Genomic DNA, 23,686 nt, shown 5'->3' with positions numbered 1-23,686 from the left:
TCACTACCAGCGACCCTGTGCCCTTGGCTCAACAATCGGGGCTCCCTCCTCCTCTGAGGAGATCCCACAGCCTGGCTCCCCCCCCCTCCTCCCGCCCCCATCAGTTCATCCTCTGCTGGAACTGAACTCTCTGCAAATGCAGTTCGAGTTTCTTTCTCATCCAGTCCGAAGTGAGGGTGGGAGACAGCTGTTTGCCTGTGACTCCCCGCTTCCTTCTCTAGGTTGACTTCCACCTTCCTCTTGGTCATTGCAGGTGTCTGTTACCCTTCCTTGTTCACGTGCTCATCTCACATTTTTCGAGTTCCTGCCGGGAACCTTCATTTCACGGAACCCTCAAAACAGATGAGAACCGGGAGGCTCAGAGAAGTTAAGTAATGCAGTCCTGGCCAACAGACGATGAATGAGGGAGCAGGGGCTGGAATGGAGGCTGTATTATTATAGGATGGCCCACATTGATTCCAGAAGGAAACTTTTCTCACCCGGTCTCCTCAACTGGTCAGATGCACTGAAGGTCTGACCCTGAAGGGAAGGAGGGTGTGGCCAGGCCACCAAGCCCTGCTCGTTCTGTACCTGCCCCCTTTCCAAGATTCTGATGGAGGGCATGGGCCTTGGCAAGCGTCTTGGGCCCCTACTCCGGACCCAAGAAGAGCTGGTGCCGGCCGGAGAGAGGCGACGTGAGCTCGCGGCGTTCGCCACGGTGCAGACGGTGCAGACGACGCGTCCCTAGTCCGGGTGTGCGGGAGGGGGCTACGGAGTCCCAGGCCCAGCGCTCCAGTCCGTTTTTTCTTGCGGATCGGGCAGGGGGGCCGGCCGGGGGTGGCGCCGGGGGATTCCCTCCCTCGTGAGAGCCGGGGACCGGCCCCTCTCCGGGCGCGGGGCGCAGAGCCCGGGCGGCGGACTGCGGGGCCCGCGCGGGCCGCCCCAGCACCAATGCGCCGGGCGGGGCGCTGGCGACCAAGAGGGCATTGAGCAGCTGGGCGGCGGGCGGAGAGCGGGGCCGACGGCAGCACAAGACCCAGTGGCCGCGCCCTCGCCCCTTTGGGCTGCCCCACCGCGGCCACTGCACCAGGTGAGTTCCGCGGCCTGCGTCGTCCGCCCCGGGTCCTGGGTCCCGTTGGGGCGCAGCTGGAGCCGGGGAAGCAGCGCAGAGTCCGACCCCATCCTGTCGTCCCGCTGGCCGCACATCAGCCTGGGGCACCCGGCCCCGATTCCCCAGCCACCACCCTCCTTCCCCAGTCGTGCCCCCACGCACCCCAGATGCAACCCAGCTGTGACCCAACCCTGACCCACGCGACCTAGCCCCGCCTCGAGTCCCCAGCCCCAACCCACTCACCCCAGCGTTGCCCCACGCACCCCAGCTGCAACCCAGCTGCGACCCAGACCCACCTGGAGTCCCTAGATCCAACCCATGCGACCTAACCTCGACCCACGCATGCAACCTAGCTGCCACGCAGCTGCGACCCAGCTCCTACCCATGCAACCCAGACCCGCTCGCGTCAACCAGGTCCCTCCTCCCAGCCCGACGAACGGGACATGGTAGAAGGCCCATGCGCTGTGCGGTAGCCTGGCTGATAGGGGTGTGCCGCGGCCACCCAGGGACGTCAGGGTGGGCCCAGCTCAGAAGACCCGATCCTGCGCATTTGCAGTGCTCGAGGGGATGCTGGGGACATGGGGGGGGGGATGCAGTGGGTCCGCTCCGGGGCACCTGTCAAGGACTCTCCAAGAGAGAGTTGGAAAGATGAATGGACATGAGCGCCACAGCCACAAGCAGGGAATGGGGCCTCTTTCCGCTATCTGGGCTTGGGGGCGACGGGTGGGAACAGTCCCCGCCGCGCCTGGTGTGCCTCTGCGATACCCACAGGTCCCATTGGCACGCACTCGGTCCCGCCCCCGCCCCGAAATACTTCGGCTTCTTTCTGGCAGCCGGTTGTTCCTCGGCCACTGGCCGATCTTAGCGATGGATGTGCTGTCTAATGAGAAGGCATCGACATGGTTTACATTTTTTGGGTCTGCATCCGACATCTGACGGAATACCATTTTATCCCAACAGTGTTTTGCAGGCAAGGAGGTAAAAGTTATCCCAGCCCCCTTCTCGGGCTGAGTTCCTGCCTTCCGCTCCACCCCGCAGCTGAGTCCCTCTTCCCCAGCTTGAGTCCTCCCAGTAGATCCTCCCCTTCGACCCATGTGACCTCAGTTTGTGCTCTCTGGCCAGCTAAGCTTCTGGCCCCCAGACGCTTCACCTGCCCTGGTCCATCCCCAGAGTCGTGGCCCACAAGCCTCAGCTCTCTGCAAAAATCAGCCTCAGGACACTCAGTGTCCAGTAGCAAACTAGATTTAAAATCTGTCCTTAACTCCACAGGACCATGTTTCCCTGTAATCCAACCTTGATCTTCCATTTGTGATGGAGTAAAATTAGCTCTAGCCCCTGCCAGGTGGGAGGAGATGCCCAGTTAGTGGGACTCTGCCCCAGTCAGCAAGGCTGATCTCACTCCTATCAATGCCTGGGGCCCTGAACACTACCCACAGCTCTCTCCAACAGTGTGTAATGAACTCTCCAAAATGAACTTGGGAGCTATAACGATTCGACACCCAAAGTAAATCAGAAACTCTGTTAGAAACTAGGAGGGGTATTTCAAAGTCGGTCCTCTGCTCCTATCTCCTCTCCCTGCCCTCCTCCACGGTGTCAGTGTCCCCTTGAATACCCAGGTAGGACCCAGAGTAGCTGGAGGGGTAGGGGACCTCAGAGGCAGGAATCTGTGGCCCTGGGGAGCTTGGTACCACAGAGTCTCTGACTCAGTTCACTCGTAGCCTGGCGATCTCAGGCCATTGTTTCCTGTTGGAGGGCAGCTGTGGCTGTAGCTACCCTTCCTAGGGGGGCCGCTCTGCTCCTTACCCACACTGCTTCGCTCCTATCTGTTCTTTTCACTCCCTGGTGTGGGTGAACTATTAGCTCATTTGCCTGCTTTGAGACAAAGATACACAGTGCCCCAAAGTATTTGAAATTCTTTCCACCCCAGGGGGAAGCCGACACCCCCTCTGCCAGTGAAACTCACATCTGCCCCTCCTCTCCATCCCAAGCAAAGGCAGGGCTCCAGGAGATCCCATGGGGGTTGGGAAGATGTTCTCAATGGCAGGGACTCCAGGGACCTGGTGAGCATGGCAGGCCTGAGGGGAGGCAGGGAGAATGAAGGAGTGGGGACCGAGGAGGGCCAGGAAGGAGTTGCCGTTGGGTGGGCTGCTCAGCCCTTGTCCCTGAAGTACCAGTCGCCATTCCGTGCGCACCAAGAGTACAGAGTCATCCAGGAGATCTTTCCTGACTGGTGGACCCCACACACAGACAGCAAAGTCAAAGATCCGGGCTTGACCCCAGGCTTGTGAGGCAGTGTTTGCAGACACAAGGGCTGGTAGGTCAGAGCTGCCTGGTACTGACGTCCTGTCTGGCACAGGCTTTCCTGAGAGGTGACAGCTTCAGGACTAGGGCACCAACTACAGAGATATATGCAAATGTGTCAGTTGCATACTGGGACTCTGCATTTAACTTGGTACCCAGATGACTCAGAAGATGTTAAATTCCTTTATCCAGGGCCATAGGAACATTGGCATACAATGAAACCCCATTCACAACAAAATATTACTACATTAACGGGGACCCCACTATTGCCCACTCTGTTCTGAACAAGTTATGGATGTGTTCACCTTTGCTGTACCTAAACCAGACTCTTGAAGATTACAAAGTAGGCTCAGAGCTTCTAGGCCAGCAACTCAGAGTAACAGCTAATACATCAACAGCCTTGCAAGCCAGGCAGCCAGAGTCTGAAGTACCCAGGACTAGGGTCCACATCCAGCCCCTTGGCTGGATATCCATGACTGTGGGGGGCTGGAGTGTGACGTAGGGGCTGGGAAGCTTTGGCCTGGAGTACTTGGTGGGGAGGGGGGCATAGGCAGTGGTAGCTGACTGGGCGGGCACCAGGGGTGGTGGGGGGCATCTCTGCTGGCTCCAGCACCAGCGCCAGGTGGGATCCATCAGGCTCATGTAAACACTCCTCACAGGCAGCTTAACCACTTGAGTGTGTCTGGCCTTCAAAGCCAGTGGGAGAGGCGGAGGAGGGAGGAGGGAGGTACCGAACTCCCTCAGGGGGTAATGATTTATCTCCAGTGCAGGTGGGCTCTGCTGGGGCCTCTCTGGGAGGCCAGGGGGTAGACTGGGCACCAAGGAGCTGAAGGGGAGAGGAGAGAGGGCTGGAGGCGCCATGCTAGTATCTCAGGTTTCTCATTAGGAAGCCAAAACAACTTAGAGCTAGTGGTGAACCAATCCCCATTTCATAGATGAAGAGCTGGAGGCTCAAGGAAGCAAAGTGACCGGTCCAAAGACAGCTAGCCCCTGGGCAGGGCCTCCTGCGGGAACAGGTCAAATGCTCACCCAACAAACCTAAGCGGGTGTGCTGTTGCACTTCGCAGGCAATGTGTGGCAAGCCTCTGTTGTGAGTGTGTGACCCTATGGGTGGGAACAGAGCTGTCACCGTTGTTCCTTCATTAACCCTGAAGCTCAGATGCATGGGACAGGGACGGGCGCCCCTGCCCCCATCACCCTGGCCACTGGGTCCCGAGCCCTGGCTCTCTCTGGGCTGGGGGATTATGGCCATTCTCTGTGTTTGTGGCCAGGGCGGGCATTGCTGCTGTTTTTATCCCCTCACAAAAGCCAGGCCCGCTGGGCCTGCTGTGTCAGAGTTTCTGTGGCTGGGGAGGCCTGGGGTGGGGGGAACCCTCACTTTCTTTTCTCCCTCCAACCCCAGAGGTCCATGCAGAGTTTGCCTGCTTGCCAGAGGCCACTGCTCTAACTTCTGCATTGGGACAGGTGAAAGGCACCTGGGTGACTCAGCATCAGGAAGAGAAAGCTGAGGAGTCACTCATAGGAGAACAAAGAGAGCTCCTTTTCAAACGTCAGGATATTCTTGCAGCATGAGGTCTGTAGGGTAGACTTAAAGAAGGACTTCCGCTTAGAACTAGCCAATATTAGTCAGAGCAGAGGCCAGCTGGTTTGATGTGGGTTCCCAATGTATTCCAGTAACTCAGGTAGCTGGCCCCAGTGTTGGGATACAGGATGCTTGGAGGTAGGAGAATGAGATTACTTCTTCAGGGGTGCCTGACAGGGAATGTGCAGTGTCCAGGCCTCCTGAGTTCTACAAAGCCCAGGGCAGGGAAACCCAGAGGCATGGAGGAGGTGCAAGTCAGGGGCTCCAAGGCACTGTGGGACCTAATCCTTCTCTCTCCTTACCCACAGGTCTATCTTGGGGATAGTTCTCTGCTGAACCGACGAGACTTCCCATGTGACCCTCTGAGGTGGCTTTGAACAGGACAGGACCTCTCTGTGGACCGATGGAGAAGCCGGCTCCATAGCCGCTCAGTTCGCAACTGAGGTTATGGAGGATTTGGGCTGCAGCCCAGACCTGGGCCTCCTGCCACTGACCCAGCCTCAGAGCCTTTAGCAAGAGACCACCCCTCCCGCCAGGGGCCCGGAGCTGGCCAGTGACTATGCGGCTTGGGCTGTGTGTGCTGGCCCTGGTTCTGAGCTGGATGCACCTTGCTGTGGGCAACCGGGGGACCAAGGGCAAGAGGCAGAGGCGGAGTGAGTACCTCCTGAGCTGAGCCACTGAGGGCCTTGGTGTGGGCGGGACTGGGGACCTATGGCGGCTTTCTTCCGCAATGGCTGTTTCGTTTGTCCCTGCTTTGTGAGGTCTATGGATTATCCGGTGGGCGGTTTCATTTGTTGAGATGTACTGGTCTGTAAACCTCTCACCATTGACCCTTCCTTCCTCTTTGAGACTTTGCTTTCTGGCTCAACGCCTCTCTAGGAGGCCCTTTGACCCAACACCAGTTTTGCAGGGTATCCATGGTGATACTTCATACTGTGGAGAGAGTCCCTGCCTAAGATGCCCCATTTCCACCATCCAAGCTCTGGAGTTCAAGGCACCTCTCTGAACTGCAAACCTCTGGACAGGGGCTCTGCACATCTGGGCAGCAGGCACTCAGATAGATGACAGAGAAGGGTAGATGAGTTTCTCCAGTAACTTAAACTTGTGGGATTCCTGGAGCCGAAGCCAGCACGTCCTTCAGAGTGGGCACCTAACAGAGGCAATGACCTTCCCGTGTAAGGCATCCTGCTGGAGTTCTGAGCATAAGAAAAGCCCATAGTCACAGTGCTTGGGAGGTTGGAGCAGGATTGCCATGACTTTGATGGACTACAGTGAGAGCGACCTGTTTTAAAAATCAAAACTAAAAAAGAAAGAACAGGGCGGAGAGATGACTCAGTGGTCAAAAGTGTTTACTGCTCTTGCAAGGGACCTGGGTTCCGTCTCCCAGCACTCGTGATGGCTCACAACCCTCTGTGACTCAACGAGTGTGACACTTCCGTGGACACCTGCACTCATGTGCACATACCCACACACACATGCACACACTTAATTAAAAGTATTTTATAAAAGAAAGGAAAAATTAGCAAACCCAGTTTTCTTTTCTTTCCTTCTCCCCTGCCCCTGTGTTTATTTGAGACATAATTTTGCTATGTAGCCCCAGTTGGTCCAGAACTCTATGTAGGCCTCTAATTTGCATTCATCCTTCTGCCTCCGTCTCCCTAAAGCTAGGTTTGCAGTTATTCATTATGGAGCCCAATGAGCACCGTGTCCTTTAAAACAGTTTGCTAAAGTTCAAAGTTAACTTGTCAGCCTCCTGGCCTGACCCCCGCATCCCTTACCCTCTACTCAAAAGCTGCAGTCACGGGGCATTGTGTACCAGGAGTGGCCAGTATGTGCTAGTGACCCTGCCAGAGACTTGGGTGGGGGCCTCTCACTCCCAAGGCCTTGTCCCTCTTTCGACATCCCCCATCAAGGACTGTCATGTCATGCAGGCAGGAAGTCTTTCCGAAGTCTAGCCCAATTCTCCCTTGCTTCACTTTTCTTGTGGGATTAATGCCTGCAAGCCAGAGAAGGCTAGGGGCCAAGGTTTTCCACAGGAGCGACTCAGCCAGGGAGGGAGACTCAGGAATTGATGAAGCCGAAAACCCCTAGCTTAACAGTTAGGGACAGTGAGGTTCCAGAAGCAGCAGCGAGGCCTTTCACACTCCCCATGTCTCTGTTGTGGCCAGTGTTTTGGACTCCATGGGCCAGATGCGGCTTAGTGGTTTATAATCAGTCTCCTTTATTTCAGAAATGGGGAGAGAGAGAGAGAGAGAGAGAGAGAGAGAGAGAGAGAGAGAGAGAGAGAGACATGGAAACGGTGAGACAGACAGTGGGGCCAGCCTCACTCACATAACAGGCACAGCAATCCTACTCACCCAGAGGGGGTCACATGCCCACTGACTGACACAGGTGGCTGTCAGGCCCGGTACAAAGCAGTGGGACTGACATACCAGCTCTTAAGTGGGATTTGGTAGGACCGGCTTCTAGCCGTGGCTGTCAAACGTAGCAATTTCCATAGACTTGACTTTGACCCGGTCACATCCTGTGCCAGGGAGGTGTGGGCATCAGCTTGTATGACCGACACACGTCAGAGTGCAGGGCAGGGGAGGGGAGAACTCCGGTGCTGTGAGGATACGTGCTGCCAGTTGGTACTTGTTGCTTGGCAACCCTGAAACATCCCTGTAAGACTGGGGTGTCACCGCACAGGAGCACAACCCGACATCTGGGGATGACAGACAGAGATGTGGGTACGCTGCTGGCTTGTTTGTGGTGCTGGTGATAGGACCAGGACCTCAGGCATGCATACACCAACCTTTGATGTATATGTAAATGTTATATATATTTGTATGTTTAAAAACTGTGTGTGTGCGTGTGTGTTCTTGACACAGCTGGAGTGTGGCGGTCAGAGGACAGCCTTCAGGTATCTTTGCCTTTCCCCTTGCCTGAGACAGGCTCTCTTCACTGCTCTGAGCCAGTGAACATCTCACTGAACATCAGCAGATTTTTCTCCCATTTTCTACACAGTGGTGCTGGGGCTATAGATGTTTTGATATGGGGTCAAGCCTGGGGAATCTAAAATCATCAGGCATGTGTGGCCAGTACTTTTATCTGATGAGCCATCTCCTCAGCCTCTCTCTCTCTCTCTCTCTCTCTCTCTCTCTCTCTCTCTCTCTCTCTCTCTCTCCCTCCCTCCCTCCCTCCCTCCCTCCTTAAAGCAACTTTTGTACAACATAAATTACCACTCAGATTTTAGTTCACCAGGACCATTTTGTGCTATGGTTTCTGGGCGTGCTGGGAAGCAAGAAGGGAGGCCAGGGCGTGTGTGGAAAGGTGTTGGGCAGCAACCAGCCGAGGAGGTGGCTTCATGTGCCTTTGCCTGACTGCCATCCCTCTTGGGCATGTCAGTCAGTCACGGGCAGCCACTTGTGGCATCTGATTGACCCTCGAGTGATTTGAGCCTGGAAGTGTGTGATCTTGAGGTCTGAGGGATGGTCTCCCTGTATGGAGTGGGACAGAGTCAAGAAAGGACATCCTGTCATGAAGCCCAGGGAAGCCCCCCTACCACCCACTGAGAAGCTTCTCTTGCCTAAACTGCTCTATGGTCCCTGAATCTCACTAAGCCCTCTTTAACCCCAGCTTTAACACCCAGCATACCTTCCCTTGGTTCCTTTTCCTTCTGATTCCAGGACCCTCTACTCAGTCCTGCCCCCAGCCCTTCCTACTTCTTCTCACTGCCTGCTCCTCTGGCGCTTGCATCCCTCCCACCGCCCATGCTCCAGCCTGCTCCCTCATTCTCTTTCTCGCTGTTTGGAAACTACACTGAGAACCAGTGGATACAGCCATGAAGGTGAAAATCCATGATCCTAGCTCTTGGGAGCTTGAGGCAGGAGCAATGATTGTTGATTGCTATGTGTTAAAGGCTAGCCTGGGCTACATAGTGAGACTAGCCTGGACTACAGAGAAAGGAAGGAGAGAGCTCCCCACCTATGGCAGATGGAGCTTGAAAAGGACCTGGGATGGGAAGGATACCAGTCAACCCAGTGTTGTGAAACTAGGGAGCACGGCAGCTGAGAGAGTCCCAGGAGTTAGGGAGGACTTCAGTGTCTGCTCTGGAGGTGGATGCAGCCAGAAGGAGCTGGAAGCCCGTTAACCAACTTCGGGGAGTGCATGGCATTTACCTCCCAATACCCCCCAAGGGTGGGCTCTGTCCCTAGGGAGCCAGCACCCATCAGAATGGAACCCCACTGGCTGGGATGAATCCCCCCAACCATTGGCATGGAGTCCCTGCACCTGGTTTCCTGGAGCTGCATCAGAGCTGAGGAGTCACTGCTACAGGGAGGAGCAGAGGCCAGCTGGTGATGCTCTTTCTCCCTGCCCATTCCGGCACAAGGAGTCTGAGCTTGCCCCCTTTTAAGCCGAAGCTGGGAGAGGTCACCAAGATGCTTCCAATGCATATCTGGACCAGCCTCAGGAAGGCAGAAAGGGGATGTGCAGAAACAGTAGGGTCTATACCATGCTCCCTTAGAGTTAGACTCCACCCCAATGGACTCAGTGAACCTGCCACAGATAGCCCCTGGTCCCAGGAACCCAGGATTAGATCCCACTCCAAGGGGTCCCCATGTTGCCTTTTCCTGCTGTCCTCCCACAGACCTCATTGCTCTACCCACCAACACGCCTCAGGCCTCCCTTACTGAATCCAGCTGTGCTGTTCCGAGGCTGGAGTTCACCCCACAAACACTGTCACCATTCCAGTAGACTCCCTCACTGACCTAGCCCGCCAAGCTCCCAATGTGCCCAGCACCATTCCCTACACTCCAGTGGATGCTCGATGCCCTCGCCACACCCTCCTTGAGACCCTCACCACACACAGCCCAACACTAGACAGCTCCACCCCATGTGAGTCCCAGTCCTTCCCTGGCTCCCATTCAGAAACAAAATGGATCCTGCCCTCCCAAGCCCTGTCTAGTGAGAGGAGGCGACATCTCAGCAGAAAGAGTGACAAAAGGTTAGATCCACCATGATGAACTCAAGTGCTGGGGAACGGCAACCACAGCAGAAGACCCATCCAGACTGGCAGGGAGGTAATCAGGGAGGACTTCCTGGAGGAGAAAAGTAGTCTAGGCTGAAGGGCTGACTTAGACAAAGGCATGGAAGATGGAGAGAGTCATATGTTGAGGGAAATTGGTACTGCTTGGGGTTGGGTTGAGGAAGGTGGTGGGTGGGACTGGAAGTAGTCTTTTTTTTTAGGATTTTTTATTTTATTTATTATGTATACAGTGTTCTGTCTGCATGCATGCCTGCATGACAGAAGAGGGCACCAGATCTCATTATAGATGGTTGTGAGCCACCATGTGGTTGCTGGGAATTGAACTCAGGACCTCTGGAAGAACAGTCAGTGCTCTTAACCTCTGAGCCATCTCTCCAGCCCCATAATAGGTCTTATCTTTAGAAGTGATACAATGTTTCAGGTAGGGGTCAGTGACGTCACCATATGTTTGGTTATAGAGGGCTGCCCCGCAATGAGGCTGTTGGGAGTTGGAAGAAGTGAGCAGGGAGGAGGGACCATGAGCAGGAAGCTGTGTTCTACAGAGGGCTGGCTGAGCCACCAGGCAAGGCCATCATAGCAACAGCAGTCCCCTTCACCTCTGTCCTGAAGATTGAATCCAGGGTTTCATACATGCCAGGCTTGACCACTGAGCACATGCCCAGCCTGCAACTAGAGCTTGAGGGGGCTTTCTATGGGGTTGACAGAGGCCAGAGACAGGAACAGCATGATGGAGGCACAGCCTTGCCTGTCTGACCAGAAAAAAAGGGGGCTTGAGGATCTGAAAGGAGCAGCTAAGAGCACTGGCTGCCCTTGCAGAGGACCTGAGTTTGATGCTTAGCACCCACATGTTAGTTGACAACCATCTGTAGTTTAAGTTCCAGGAGACTCAACACCCTCCTCTGGCTTCCAGCACCAGGCACACATGTGGCATACAGATGTTCATGCAGGCAGAACATGCATACGCATAGTTTTGTTTTTAAATATGCCTGGGAAGCAAAGGGTTCCAGAGCAGGGGCAGTAGAGGGACCAGTGGGAAAGGCTGGTGTCCTCTCTACACGCCTTGCCCTCCCCGAACCTGAGAAGCCTCCGCAGCTAGGCTGGCAGCCCAGGACCCGGTCATCCCAGAAAGCAACAGGAGGGGGTTCTAGCTGGTCCCTTTCTTCAACAGTGGGACAGAGTCTTGTCTTTCTTCTGGGGGCACTCTGTGACACTCGGCACCTCAGGGCCTTTGCACAGTCTGTTCCTCCTGGGAGGTGTGTGCCCTTCCCCTAGCCAGCTGGCTCAGGGTGAGTGCCCACTACTCCTCTGCAGATATCTGCCACAATGCCAATCCTGCTTCCCGTGCTGGCTACACCTTTATCATCATATGCTAACATTCAGCCCCCAGCAGTCCTGGGATCCTGTTAGCTGTGCAGTGAGTGGTGAGGAATGAAGGAGCCGCTGCTTCTTGTGTGTGTGTGTGTGTGTGTGTGTGTGTGTGTTCTCAAATAGCCCAGGCTACTGAGAAAGATCTTAAACTTCTGATCCTCCTGCCTCTACCTCCTGTGTGTTGGGGCTACAGTCTTACACTACCACACCTGATCAATGTTATGCTGGGGTTGGAGCCCGGAATTCATGCATACTAGGCAACCACTCTCCCCACCCAGCTACGGCCCCTACCCTTCCCGTTTTGTATCCTCTATGCATCCCGGAGACACACATCATCTTCCTTGAGTTCTCCATTCAAGATCATATTCCCTGTGTGAGCACTAGTCCTGCCTCCGTGGACCCCCCCCCCAGGCTGTCCATTTCCTCCCTGCCACTGTGGAGATGCCCTAAGCTGAGAGTGTCACGGGGCTCCTGTTCCACCCTGGTACACATGCCTTGGCTCACGAACTGACCCCTCCCTGACCGTCACTGAGTCCCCACATCTGAGCTTCCGAACCCTCATGCCAGCTGCTTCTGGGTCCTCCGCTAACCCAGCCAGTCCCACCCTTTCCCCTCTGTATCTTGACCCTCCCATCTCTTCTGGTTTTCCTCAATTTCCCTGCCTCCGAGTCTTGGCACCCTGCTCCTTCTCCCCCTCTCTTCTCCTCCCCCCCTCCTCCCCTCTTCTTTCTTACTCTTCCTCCTCATCTTCCTCTTCTTCCCCTCCCCTTTTTTCTTTGAGACTGGATCTCACTCTGTACCCCGTGGTCCGGGCTCATGGCAATCTTCCTGCTTCAGTCTCCTGGGGGCTAGTATTGTTCTCATCCTCTCACATTGTTCTACTTTATTCTGGAAGCCTTCTCTTCCATTTGCTCCCCAGATTACTGGAGTTTGGCTGTTTTTCCCTTCTCAGAGTCACACTGACAGTGGCCCAGCCTTGTAGATGTGTTTCAAAGCTTGGTCCCCTCCCTGCCCTGTCCCTTTAACCTGGTTCCTCTCCCACTCTGCCAGCTCCCACCTCTTTCCAAGCCCTTCTCCCTCTGCTTCTCTGCGGAGCACAGGAGCTGCTGGCCTGACAGCTTCATCCCTCTACCCTTGCACTTCTGAGGGCTTTACCAGCACTGACCCCTCCTCGCTGCTGCTCCTCCATAGTCGCTCTTCCTGAAAGCTATGGCGCTTCTTTTATTCCTTGCTCCCCGCTCTGCGTCACCTGCATTGACTCCCAGTGTGGTTATCAGCCATACCTGCAGCTGATTCCTTACTTGACTGGGGATTTGGCTTGTTGGTACCTCCCTAGGCTTGTTGGTACCTCCCTCTTCTGATGAGCACTCTCTTCCTGTGGCACCTATGATGCAGGATGCTTTCCCAGACATTCAGTTGGGCTCATCAAGGCTAACCTCGTCCTTCCCTGTCTCCCTCTTCACTCCCCACTCTCTGAACCAATTTGCCATCTCACAGGCCTATTTCTCTTTGTGTGTGTGTGTGTTGTTTAGTTTTGTTTTGTGTGGGGCTTTGGGTTTTTTTGAGGCAGAGTCTCATGTAGCCTAGCTGAGGTTAGCTTAGAACTTGCTATGTAGCCAACACTGCCCTTGAACTCTGGATCCTCCTGCCTCTACCTTCCAAGTGCTGGGATTATAGTCCTGCAACAGCATGCCTGGTGTCCCACTTGCCTTGGATGGCTGTTTTCCACTGCCTGGTGGCCACTTCCCTGAGTGTCCCACAGGAACTGGCCTCTCAGCATACCTAAGCACCTTCTCATCTCTCCACCCAAGCCTGTTCTGGGATTTCTGACCCAGTGGAGGATCAATGGTCACCCTGTTACACAAGTTCAATGTCTTGAAGTCTCCTTAACTTGTGTTTTGTCCCTCCCTTACACCACACGCAACCCAGCGCCTGGTCTCTGGGATCTGCCACCTGCAGATCTCAGGTTCGTTTGCTCCTTTCCTGGTTCATGGTCCTGCCCCTGCTTTTTGAAGCTGGTTCTAAGTACCCTAGGCTAGCCTCAGGTTGGACTCTAGGCGGGTGATACCACTTGCCTTCCCTGCTTGGGAGTTTTAACCGGGGCGTCTTCCTGCTTCCTCGCCTGCCAGATCTTCAGCCCACTGTCCACCATACTGAGGGGGCCTTCTAAAATGAAGTTCTGACCACAGCTCCTGTCAGCCTCCCTTGCTGCCTTTGAGTTAGTGTCTTTGTGTCTTCTGTAGGTTTGAGGTTCTTCCTGGTTCCGCCTAGCTTCTCTTTCAGCTTCCCAAGTTCCCATTCTCACCACGTTCCTGCTGACCCAATACCAACATCGCCTGAGAAAGGTGCAGTGTGATTGGTTGAGTGGACAGGCGATAAGGAGGCCTATGTGAATTTGCTCTTTTGTTTTCTCTAGACAGATTTCTCTGTGTGGCCCTGGATGCCATGGAACTCGGATCTGTAGACCAGGCTGGCCTCAGACTCACAGAGATCCTCCTATCTCTGCCTCCTGAGTGCTGGGATTAAAGGTGTACGCCACCTCCACCAGGTGCAAATCTATTCTTAACAGAGCGGCTAAGAAGAGAGAATGATTATTGAAATCTTGCTATCAAGAGCTGAACCTCGCTGCGTGGTGGTGGCGCACTCCTTTAATCCCAGCACTCGGAAGGCAGAGGCAGGTGGATCTCTGTGAGTTTGAGGCCAGCCTGGTCTACAGAGTAAGTGCCAGGATAGGCTCCAATGCTACAGAGAAGCCCTGTCTCAAAAAACAAAACAAAAACAGATAAATAAAATTAAAAAAGGAGCTGAGCCTCATTGTGCAGGCCCAGCATCCCGGTACTTGGGAGGTTGAGGTAGGAGGCTTGAAAAGTTCAAGACTAGCCTGGATCTATAAAGCAAGTCCAAGCAAGGCTAACCTGGGCAACTTAGTGAACCCTTATCTCAAAGTAAAAAGCAAAAAAAGGTCTGGGGATGTGGCTCAGTGGCAAACCATTAATTTGCCTAGCACTCGAAGGCCTTGCATCATCTCCCAGTGCTGAATACAAAAACAAAGGAATAAAATCCCCCTGTAAAGACTGCCAGGGTGACACCTGGGTCATCTCAGCCATTGACGAAAAAGCAAAAAACCGGAGTGAGCATTCCTTTCCTCAGAGGACCTTCCCTGCAATGGAAGCAGTCCCTAAACTCTACAGTGACCCTCACACTCGGTGCATGGCTGATCAAAGCCCCGAAGACTGCACAGAGTCACAGTGCAGCATATCTGCCCCGGAGTGAGCACGCCAGGCAAATCAAAAGCAATGTTTAATTCTACCAACTCAGTACCACTGACTGCATACAAACAAGTTTCATATTGAAGAAGTATCAAGCTATGCTCTTGGTTTCCACGATCTGGAGAACAGCCGCCATCTGCCTTTCGTATGCTGCGTTCCCTGTGCCTGGAACACATACTGGTTGATGCATCGGGGCTCAGTAATTTAACCTCTTCATCTCCTCATCTGTAGGAAAAGAGGGTTGATCATAATAGTGGGGTGGGCATGTGACTCTCACCTGTCATCCCAGCACTTGAGAGGCAGAGGTGGGGAAATTGTTTTAAGTTCAAGGAAGCCTGGGTTATACAGCAGTCCCAGGATAGCTTAGGCTACAGTGTGAGACTCTTATCTTGAAAGCGAAAGAATGACGTTGGGGAAGTAACATGATTGGTAGAGGACTTGCCTAGCATGCACAAGGCACTGTGTTTAATCCCTAGAGCTTTATAAAACTGGATGTGGTGGTGCACGCCTTTAATCCCAGTACTTGCAAGGCGGAGGTAGGCGGATCTCTGTGAGTTCAAGGGAAACACGGCCCACAGGACTTAAGTTCCTTAGTGTGGTACAGAGAGAAGACACCTTCTCTCTCATCATTCCCTTCCTTAATTGTCTGCATGTTCCCTCGCCCCCTCTCTTATCCTGCTCCTTCCAGCGCTTTTATTTCTACCCTCTAAAGGACAAATTTCTCCTGATCCTTCAAGAAAGGGCCCCATGGCCCCTCCTTTGAGAGTTCTTTCTCTTCTCTCGCCTCCTCGTCCTCCTCTTTCCCTTTTTCTTTTCTCTTCTCCCTCCTTTTTATTCCTCTTCCGTCTTTGTCAGTCTCTTACTATATTGCCCTACTCTGTCCTCAAACTCATAACCTCCTGTCTGAAACGCTGGGATTTCATGCATGAGCCACCATGCTGGCTTTTCCAGAGTCCTGAGTCCACTGATCCTGTCTCGGGCCACCAGCACTCGAATGCAGATAGGTGTCTGACCCGCTGAAAACCAGTCCCTCTGCAAAGAGGCTCAGTCTGACACCCGACCCCTGAGCTCACCCGACATGTGGCACTTGGAAGGTGATGAGTGAGTGTGGGTTGAACAGTTAAGGAAGCAGCAGAATGAAAGCTGAGTCTCCATGCTGCTGTGGAAGCTCGCCATGCCTTCGAGGACAGCACTAAACCAGGGTGTTTCCACCTCACCATCGCAGACATTTTGGACCACATGGTTCTTTTTGTTCAGGACTGGTCTACACATTGGCAGATGTTCAAGGGCTTCTCTTATCTTTACTCCTTGATGCCAGTAGCAACCCACTTCTCTGGTCGTAATGATCAAAATAGTCCCCAGGGACTGGGGAGAGGGCTCAGCAGTTAAGCGCACTTGTTGCTCTTGCAGAGGACCTGGGTTCAGTTCCCAGCACCCACATGATAGCTCACAACTGTCTGAGGCACTCCTCTGACCTCCGAGGGCACCAGGCATGCACATGATACACATATATACATGCAGTCCAAACACCTCATATAAAGTTACAATGGCTCTGTTTTCTGAAGTTCTTAGGGTTGGGGAGTTAACTCTGTAGAGTGCTTATCTCAAATGTACAAGACCTTGAGTTTGGTCCTCAGTATCACAAAAGCCCAGGTGTGGTGGCATCCACTTGGGATTCCAGAATTCAGGAGGTGGAGGTAGGAGGACAAGAGTTCAAGATCACCTGACTTTGTGAGACTCAGAAAAAAAAAAGCAGGGGGTGCTCAAATGTCTCCTAGGAAGCAGAGTCTCTCAAGTTGAGACCACTGTTACAGGCATAGGTTTCTCTAGTTGTCTTTCAGTCTTTCTCCCTGAAACTTTTAATCCAGAATTCCTCTTGATCTCAAAACCCTTTTTGTTTGTTTGTTTTATTTTTGTATTTTGTTTTTTGAGACAGGGTTTCTCTGTGTAGTCCTGGCTGTCCTAGAACTCAATCTGTAGACCAGGCTGACCTCAAACTCACAGAGACCCACCTGCCTCTGCCTCCCGAGTGCTGGGATTAAAGGAATGTGCCACCACTGCCCTGCTTGATCTTAAAACTTCATTAGCAATTGCAAAGCTTCCTTGGTACCTGAGGCTGAAGTTTCCTACCTTGAAGAGAGTTAGGATAAGTACAGGAAGGTACAGATTGAGCTTCATCTCTGGGGATAAAGAACATTGTATAGGCTCAGGATGTATGTACTGGAGCCAGTAAGAAGTTAGCGGTGCAGATCTATCTGTCTACACTAGCTACTTAATTAGGGGCTCTGGGCTTGTGCCTAAGGCAGCCTTGCAGAGGCCTGTTCGCCCAGCCCTGCCTTCTGAGATGCACATTCCCTTTGTGCAATGAAGACCCCATAGGATCACCCCTGATCTCTGTGGGAGCCTGGACAGATGGGGATCCTCTGCAGCCACCTTCTCATCCTTATTCTACCGCAGTCAGTGCTGAGGGGAGCCAAGCTTGTGCCAAGGGCTGTGAACTCTGTTCGGAAGTCAACGGCTGCCTCAAGTGTTCGCCCAAGCTGTTCATTCTGCTGGAGAGGAACGACATCCGCCAGGTGGGCGTCTGCCTGCCGTCCTGCCCGCCTGGATACTTTGATGCCCGAAACCCCGACATGAACAAGTGCATCAGTGAGTGTGGGGGTGGGGATGGAAAGGAGCCTGGAGGGCTGAGCTCTAGTGATGGCCAGCGAGGAGTGTAAGGGGGGCACAGGAAAGATGAGGCTCTTGTTTCAAGCATACAGGCAGACATCCTCCTAGAGATGCTCCACCCATAATCCCACTGGGTACAAACCGGAACCCCACCCTCCTCTCTCCATATCTGTGCCTACCTCTGTTCCCACAGGCCACTCTGACTGTCCCAACTGAGACCCGAAAGCCGTTCCCTCACTGTGCTATCCAACCCACCCACTAACCACAACCCAGCTACAGTTCCTCCTCCTGTCATTGTCACATCTAGACTCCCAACACCTGTCTCCTCCGCCACTCCCATAGCCTATCCATCCAGGCCACCCTCTGCACTGTAGCCACCAAGATGCTTCTGAGATTTACACCCTGGCCCACATCCCTGCTCCTCGTCACCCTGTGTCAGCTCTACCCGGCCTTCAGGGAACCTCCTGTCTGGTCACTCTGCTCTTTATGACTCCCCTTAGCTTCTGGCCCTGCTTTTCCACCCCAGCCACAGCTCCGTGTGTTGCAAGGCACATGCTGCCCCGTCTCCATCCCAACCCCGGTAACTACAACTGGGACATTCTGGGGGGCACCCAGTGAACCGGTGCATGTGAACCATACCAGTGTTTCCTCCCTCTGTTTAGTGCCTTGAACTGTAGAACTCATTCCCAGACCTCAGATCACTGAGCCTCACAAGAGCCTTTGGAGGGTGGCTGGGTGGAAGAGGTCATAGGTTTTTAAAGCTGATAATTTACAGGTATGGAGGGGAGATGCTGGGTACCAGCGCAGTCTTCTGAATTCTGATCTCAGCTTGGCTACTAGCTCATTGTATGACCTTGAGTGTATCTCAGCCCCGGACAGCTCATCCTTAAATTGGGAGTGCTAGTCTTTCCTCCTCCGGTTGTTAGGAGACACACCTATAAACCTCTTGGTGCCTGGCACTCAGTAAATGGTAGCTGCTATTGTTATTTTGGTTCTTATTGTACTGGCAACCAAACCCAGGAATCGAAGCAAATGGTGGGGGCAAGGGGGAAGCGGCAGGAAGGGGGGCAAAGTTGAAATTAAGTCACCAGGACAAAGGTACAGAAAGAGGAAGGTGCTGGGCAGCTCAGTGAGGTGCAGTAGGCTTCCCTCTTGGTCTTCAGGGCATTGGGAAAGAGGAGGCTCCTGGATGTGCCAGAGTCTGGTAGGCTGGCAGCTTGGCGCTTCAGGTGCCAGAGACTGGGAGGAAGCCAGTACCTCCCAGTCTGGGGAGAGGAGATGGTGGAAGGCCTGTCTGTTCCCAGCCAAGCCCTGCTCTGCCCACCTCCTGCAAAGGAGGGAGTTGGCAAGGGGAGGAAGGGAGGGGCCCAGGAGTCTAACCCAGGGCTTCCTGGAACTTGGTTTTGCACAGGGAGAGGAATTTGCCCTGGGACTGCTCCCACTCCTCTGAGCAGATTCTTTCTGCTCTGGGCAGGAGGAGACCCAGTACTGGGGTGCTGGGGGTGCCTGGCAATGTGATAAGGGGTGCCACACAGGTGTTGCCTGGGAGTTCATTCTCCCATTCAGTCCTACTCTTCTTAGAGGGGCTCTGGGATGGCGTGGGGTGCTGAACTGGTCTTCCCTGTCTCCACCAAGCCCAGAAGGCCCCGCCTCCCCTGAAACCCTTGGACCTCAGCTTGGGTTCCGGGGTCTGAGACTTCATTTGGGTTCTGGTTGGCTGTTTTTGGCAAGGGTACCAGCCAGTACTCAGGAGTGACTATTTCAGTGTCCTCTCCTTGTCCCCTCCCGCTTTGAAAGATTCCTCTGCATGAATCCCAACTCTAGACCATGATCCTGACCTCTGTGAGTGGGTGTGAACAGTAAGCTTTGGGGGTAGGGGTAAAAGAATGTGCCCATCCTGGCCTGGGCCAATCCATTCTGTCCCTGTCCTCAGAATGCAAGATTGAGCACTGTGAGGCCTGCTTTAGCCACAACTTCTGCACCAAGTGTCAGGAAGGCCTGTACTTGCACAAGGGCCGCTGCTATCCAGCCTGTCCCGAGGGCTCCACGGCAACCAACAGCACCATGGAGTGCAGCAGTCCTGGTAAGGAGGGGGTGGCAGAGGGGAGGTGGATGGAAGTCTGGTGACAGAGTGTAGGGGCAGGGCAAGAGAAAGCTCACCTTCCCCAACCACCTTTTGGGGGGTTCTTTCTCTGTGGTCCGCTGCCTGTGGACTAAAGAATTCAAACCTGAGGTCTGGCCTGAGATTGGGTGGGTGGTGGGTGAGGGTTCCCTAGGGCACTCAGGGTGGGGGAGGGGGTGCGGCCCCTTTGCCTCTTCCTTCCCTTCCTCCTACCTCACCTCCTGTCAGCACAATGTGAAATGAGCGAGTGGTCCCCGTGGGGGCCCTGCTCCAAGAAGAGGAAGCTGTGCGGTTTCCGGAAGGGATCAGAAGAGCGGACACGCAGGGTGCTCCATGCTCCTGGGGGAGACCATACTACCTGCACTGATATCAAAGAGACCCGGAAGTGTACAGTGCGCAGGACGCCATGTCCTGAAGGTGAGCTGCCTCCTCTGTCTCTGGGGTCAGTTATGTCTAAATCCTGCCAGGTCTCCCATGCTGTGCACGCTGGCTGAGGACAATGCCCTGAGACACTCTGTGGCAGAAATTAGAAACTTCTATGGGCATAATCCCATTCTTCTGTGGGTTCATTTTAGAAGAGCCCTCAGAGAACAGGGGAGATTGGGGTGGGCTAAGCCCCAGAGACTTGGACCCATTGAGACAAAGTCACAGAGCCTGGAGTTGGCAATGAGGTTGATACTGCTCACCCTGCCTGGTCTCAGCTGGTGGGTGGCAAGGAGTAGGGACTGTCCCACTTGTCCTGATACCTTCACTGAACAGCCAGGACATGCTCTAGGGTCTTTGGGGTCCAAGGGTTGAGAAGGAGCATGCCTGGTGTGCACTTGGAGTGGGGTGGAGACAAGTCTCTAGGGGCTGTATCCTGTACTCATGCTATAAGGTCCCCTGAAGAGGCTGCATCCAGAAGAGGCTTTGAGGCAACCTCCTATTGCCTTCCCACCCAGCTTCCTTGCCACAACCTTCTGGAGACCGTTGGGCACCCAGAGTGTCTGCATATCCTGTGTTGATTTTTCTCCACTATCTAATTGTTGCAGGGCAGAAAAGGAGGAAGGGGGGCCAAGGCCGGAGGGAGAATGCCAATAGGCCCACAGCTAGGAAGAACAGCAGGGAGCCAGGCTCCAACTCTCGAAGACACAAAGGGCAGCAGCCGCCACAGCCAGGGACAGCAGGGCCACTCACGTCAGTAGGACCCACCTAGGCACAGTGACCAGTCTCCAGGTCTGTGTGGAAGAGTCTTGTGCTGTGCTGCATAATGAGAACTTCCCAAAACTGAAGCATCTGGGACAGCAGCAAGTCCACACATACTCCATTCACCCACCCACCCATCTATCCATCCATCCATGCATACCCAGTCACACACATGGCCACATCAGGAAACACACACACACACACACACACACACACACACACACACACACTCTTGAGGTCACCAAAGATGCTTTCATCCTGTGGCCCAGCTATATACACTCAGTTTATGATGCTCCCGGAAGACATGTCTGAGAGAACCTTTCCCAGCATCTGAACCTAAACTGCAAGGAGTGGAACCTCCTGGAGGAATGGCTGAGACAGTGCCTGCCAGGCGGATGGCAGCTTAGAGCCAAGACTGGAGCAACTGCCAAGAGGGAGGCAGAGTGCTTTCCCCGGCTCTCAGTGGAACTCCCAGCTGTGTGACTTGATTGTTGGAGATGGGAGTCACTACGCACCCGGGGTACATGTCGGGGCTGACCTGACTTGGAAACTGCTTAAAGGTTTATTTCAAATTAAAAAGAAAAAACAAAAAACAAACCAAGCTCTCCATTCATTTTCAGGGTGTAAGGTCTGCTGGGTACACATAGGAGCAGGGAGGGGCAGGGCCCACTTTAGGGATACCTAGAGGATGTTCACCAGGTTCTCTGCATTTTTTTTAAGATTTGAAGAAGACATTTATCTGAATGTATGTTGGCCTGTGTGAGTTTATGTACATCCCATGCATGCAGGTTCTCACAGGAGCTGTAGTCCCGGGAGGCTGTGACCTGCTGGTATGGATGCTGGGAAGTGAACCCAGGTCCTTAGCGAAAACAGTAAGTGCTCTTATTCACTGAGCCATCTCTCCAGACCTGTCTGCATTCTTGTTCATCAGAATGTGATCTGTGGGTCAGCTGTGACCTTGCTGGCATACACCTTATTGGGAATGAGGCTCAGGTGCCATTCCAGACCTAGTGTCTCACAGGGTGTGTGTTAACCAGGCTCCAAATGGTCCACACATAGCCTATTCAAGAAGCACTCCTGTGACTTCTCTGAAGGACAGGCCAGCTCCATGGAAGGTCAGCGGCTGTATACCAAAGGGTACTCCTAGGGAGAGGGAGGTAGCAGGCTCTCTGACAATGTATGGGAACTGTCCTGGCCAAAAGTACATGGGTGGCATGCTGGCATCTGCTGGCATCCGTGCAAACCAGCTCTGGACCAAGTGGTTGGTTTCCACAGATGGCCAGACTCAGCCTTCTCTCACAATGCTCAGAGGATGATGGGAGAGACAGATGTCCATCAAATGAAGGTGCAAGCAAGACTCCGAGCACAAACAGAGGGAGTCAAAGGCAGGCAGATTCTGGCAAAGACATGCAGCTTGTGAAAGTGAAAAAAGGAGGCTGAGACAAAAACCATGGCGCACGCCTTTAATCCCAGATCTCGGGAGGCAGAGGCAGGTGAATCGCTGTGAGTTCAAGGCCAGCCTGGTCTACAGAGTGAGTTCCAGGACAGCCAGGACTATTTCACCGAGAAACCATGTCTCAAAAAACAAAGTTATCCTCTGACTTTCACATGTGTGGGCATGCGCGCACGCACGCGCACACACACACACACACACACACAAAATCAGTAAATAATGTATTTTGCCAGAAGCTTAAATCGTATATAGGCTGGGCGGTGGTGGCACCCACCTTTAATCCCAGCACTCGGGAGGCAGAGGCAGGCAGATCTCTGTGAGTTTGAGGCTGGGCTGGACCGACAGCCTCCAAAACAATACAGAGAAACCCTGTCTCGTAAAAAAAAAAAATCATATATAGACTTCATGAAAACCAATATTGAGTGAAGCAAGAAATTTACATACTCAAATTGTTTTAAGAAGAGTTCTCTAATAATTAAATAGAATATTTTAAAATTTAAAATTTTACCAATCAGCACTAAGAATTCAATGTTTTTCAGTTGCCCAGTGACCATATTTGAAGAGCTCAATAGCAACATGTGTCCAGTGATCATTGCCATAGACAACACAGTTCACTGTATAGATCTGTCTGCCTCTGCTTCCCAAGTACTGGGATTAAGACATGTGCCACCATACCTGGCATCAACAACACAGTTCTATACAGAGGGAGCAGTATAATCAAATGTCCTGTGGCAGAATGGAGATTGGTGTTCAAGGAACTGGAAGAGAGCCAGACTGGCTAGAAGGCGTGGGCACAGGTGGAGTGAGGCAATTCTGGGAAGAGTCTCTGAACCGAGCTTGCTTTATTGCTTTAATTCTGCAAACCCGAGTCACAAATAGCAGACTCTGTGACTGTGTTTGCACTTGCAAAGCTCCTGTGTGACCGTGACTGGAGAGCTGTTCAGGAGGCTGTTGCAGTCATCCAGGAGGGAGGGAGGGAGAGAGAGAGAGAGAGAGAGAGAGAGAGAGAGAGAGAGAGAGAGAGAGAGAGAGAGAGAGAGAGAGAGAGAAAGCGAGCTTGGAGGCTTGGACCAGGAAAACGACGTTAAAAGGGGAGAAAGGAGCACAGTCAAAGGCATTTGTAGAATAAAGGGTTTGGTGATGCTGGGGGTGGGGGATGTGTGGTGTGGAGAGTGGTGTCCGTGTCTGGCTCAAACACCAGACAGACAGAGGACAGTGTGCTGAGGGGGAGTCTCGGAAGGGAGACCAGTGTGAGAGGAGGAGGAATATACATCTGGCTTCAACTGTGTTAATTTTAAAGTGGGAGCAGACACTGCTTGACCAAATTGACCAAAACATGGATTCCATGAGGTCCTGACGAGGGAAACCCTATCTTAAAAAAAAAAAAAAAAGGAAAAGACTAGAACATATTTAAAACCGTCTGGAAGAGAGTCCAGGGGAGGGAAAGATTGAATACACAGGAGAAGGAGTGAGTGAGTAATAGGCTTGGGGGAGTCTGGGAGAGCGTGACAGACATGAGGAAGCTTGAAAACAGGGAGGCTAGGACGCAGGCCTGTGCACCTGCTAGCTCAGAGGTCTCCTTTCACTCAGGCCCACCATCCCTTTACTGTTGCAGGT

At 53.4% G+C, this 23,686-nt stretch overlaps 1 protein-coding gene across 1 annotated transcript; it reads left to right on the top strand.

The window, feature by feature from the left end:
• Positions 1-913: 913 nt before the first annotated feature.
• Positions 914-21,213, top strand: Rspo1 (R-spondin 1). The gene is made up of 6 exons (XM_005084366.4): positions 914-1,069; positions 5,282-5,626; positions 17,097-17,288; positions 19,243-19,392; positions 19,660-19,848; positions 20,463-21,213. Exons 2-6 carry the CDS (start codon positions 5,533-5,535, stop codon positions 20,624-20,626), a joined length of 789 nt encoding a protein of 262 aa, XP_005084423.2. The 5' UTR covers positions 914-1,069; positions 5,282-5,532; the 3' UTR covers positions 20,627-21,213.
• Positions 21,214-23,686: the final 2,473 nt, after the last annotated feature.

The sequence above is a fragment of the Mesocricetus auratus genome, unplaced genomic scaffold (assembly GCF_017639785.1).
Source record: "Mesocricetus auratus isolate SY011 unplaced genomic scaffold, BCM_Maur_2.0 Super-Scaffold_100014, whole genome shotgun sequence".
NCBI lineage: Eukaryota > Metazoa > Chordata > Mammalia > Rodentia > Cricetidae > Mesocricetus > Mesocricetus auratus.
Note: the sequence above shows the minus strand (reverse complement) of the source record. Positions and strands in the feature narration are given on the sequence as shown.

Bases quoted from the DNA above. Each gene is read 5' to 3' on its own strand.
- Rspo1 (XM_005084366.4), top strand. From the start codon at position 5,533: ATGCGGCTTGGGCTGTGTGTGCTGGCCCTGGTTCTGAGCTGGATGCAC. The intron at 5,627-17,096 runs GTGAGTACCTCC...ATTCTACCGCAG, and splicing joins GGGCAAGAGGCAGAGGCGGA to TCAGTGCTGAGGGGAGCCAA. The intron at 19,393-19,659 runs GTAAGGAGGGGG...ACCTCCTGTCAG, and splicing joins CATGGAGTGCAGCAGTCCTG to CACAATGTGAAATGAGCGAG.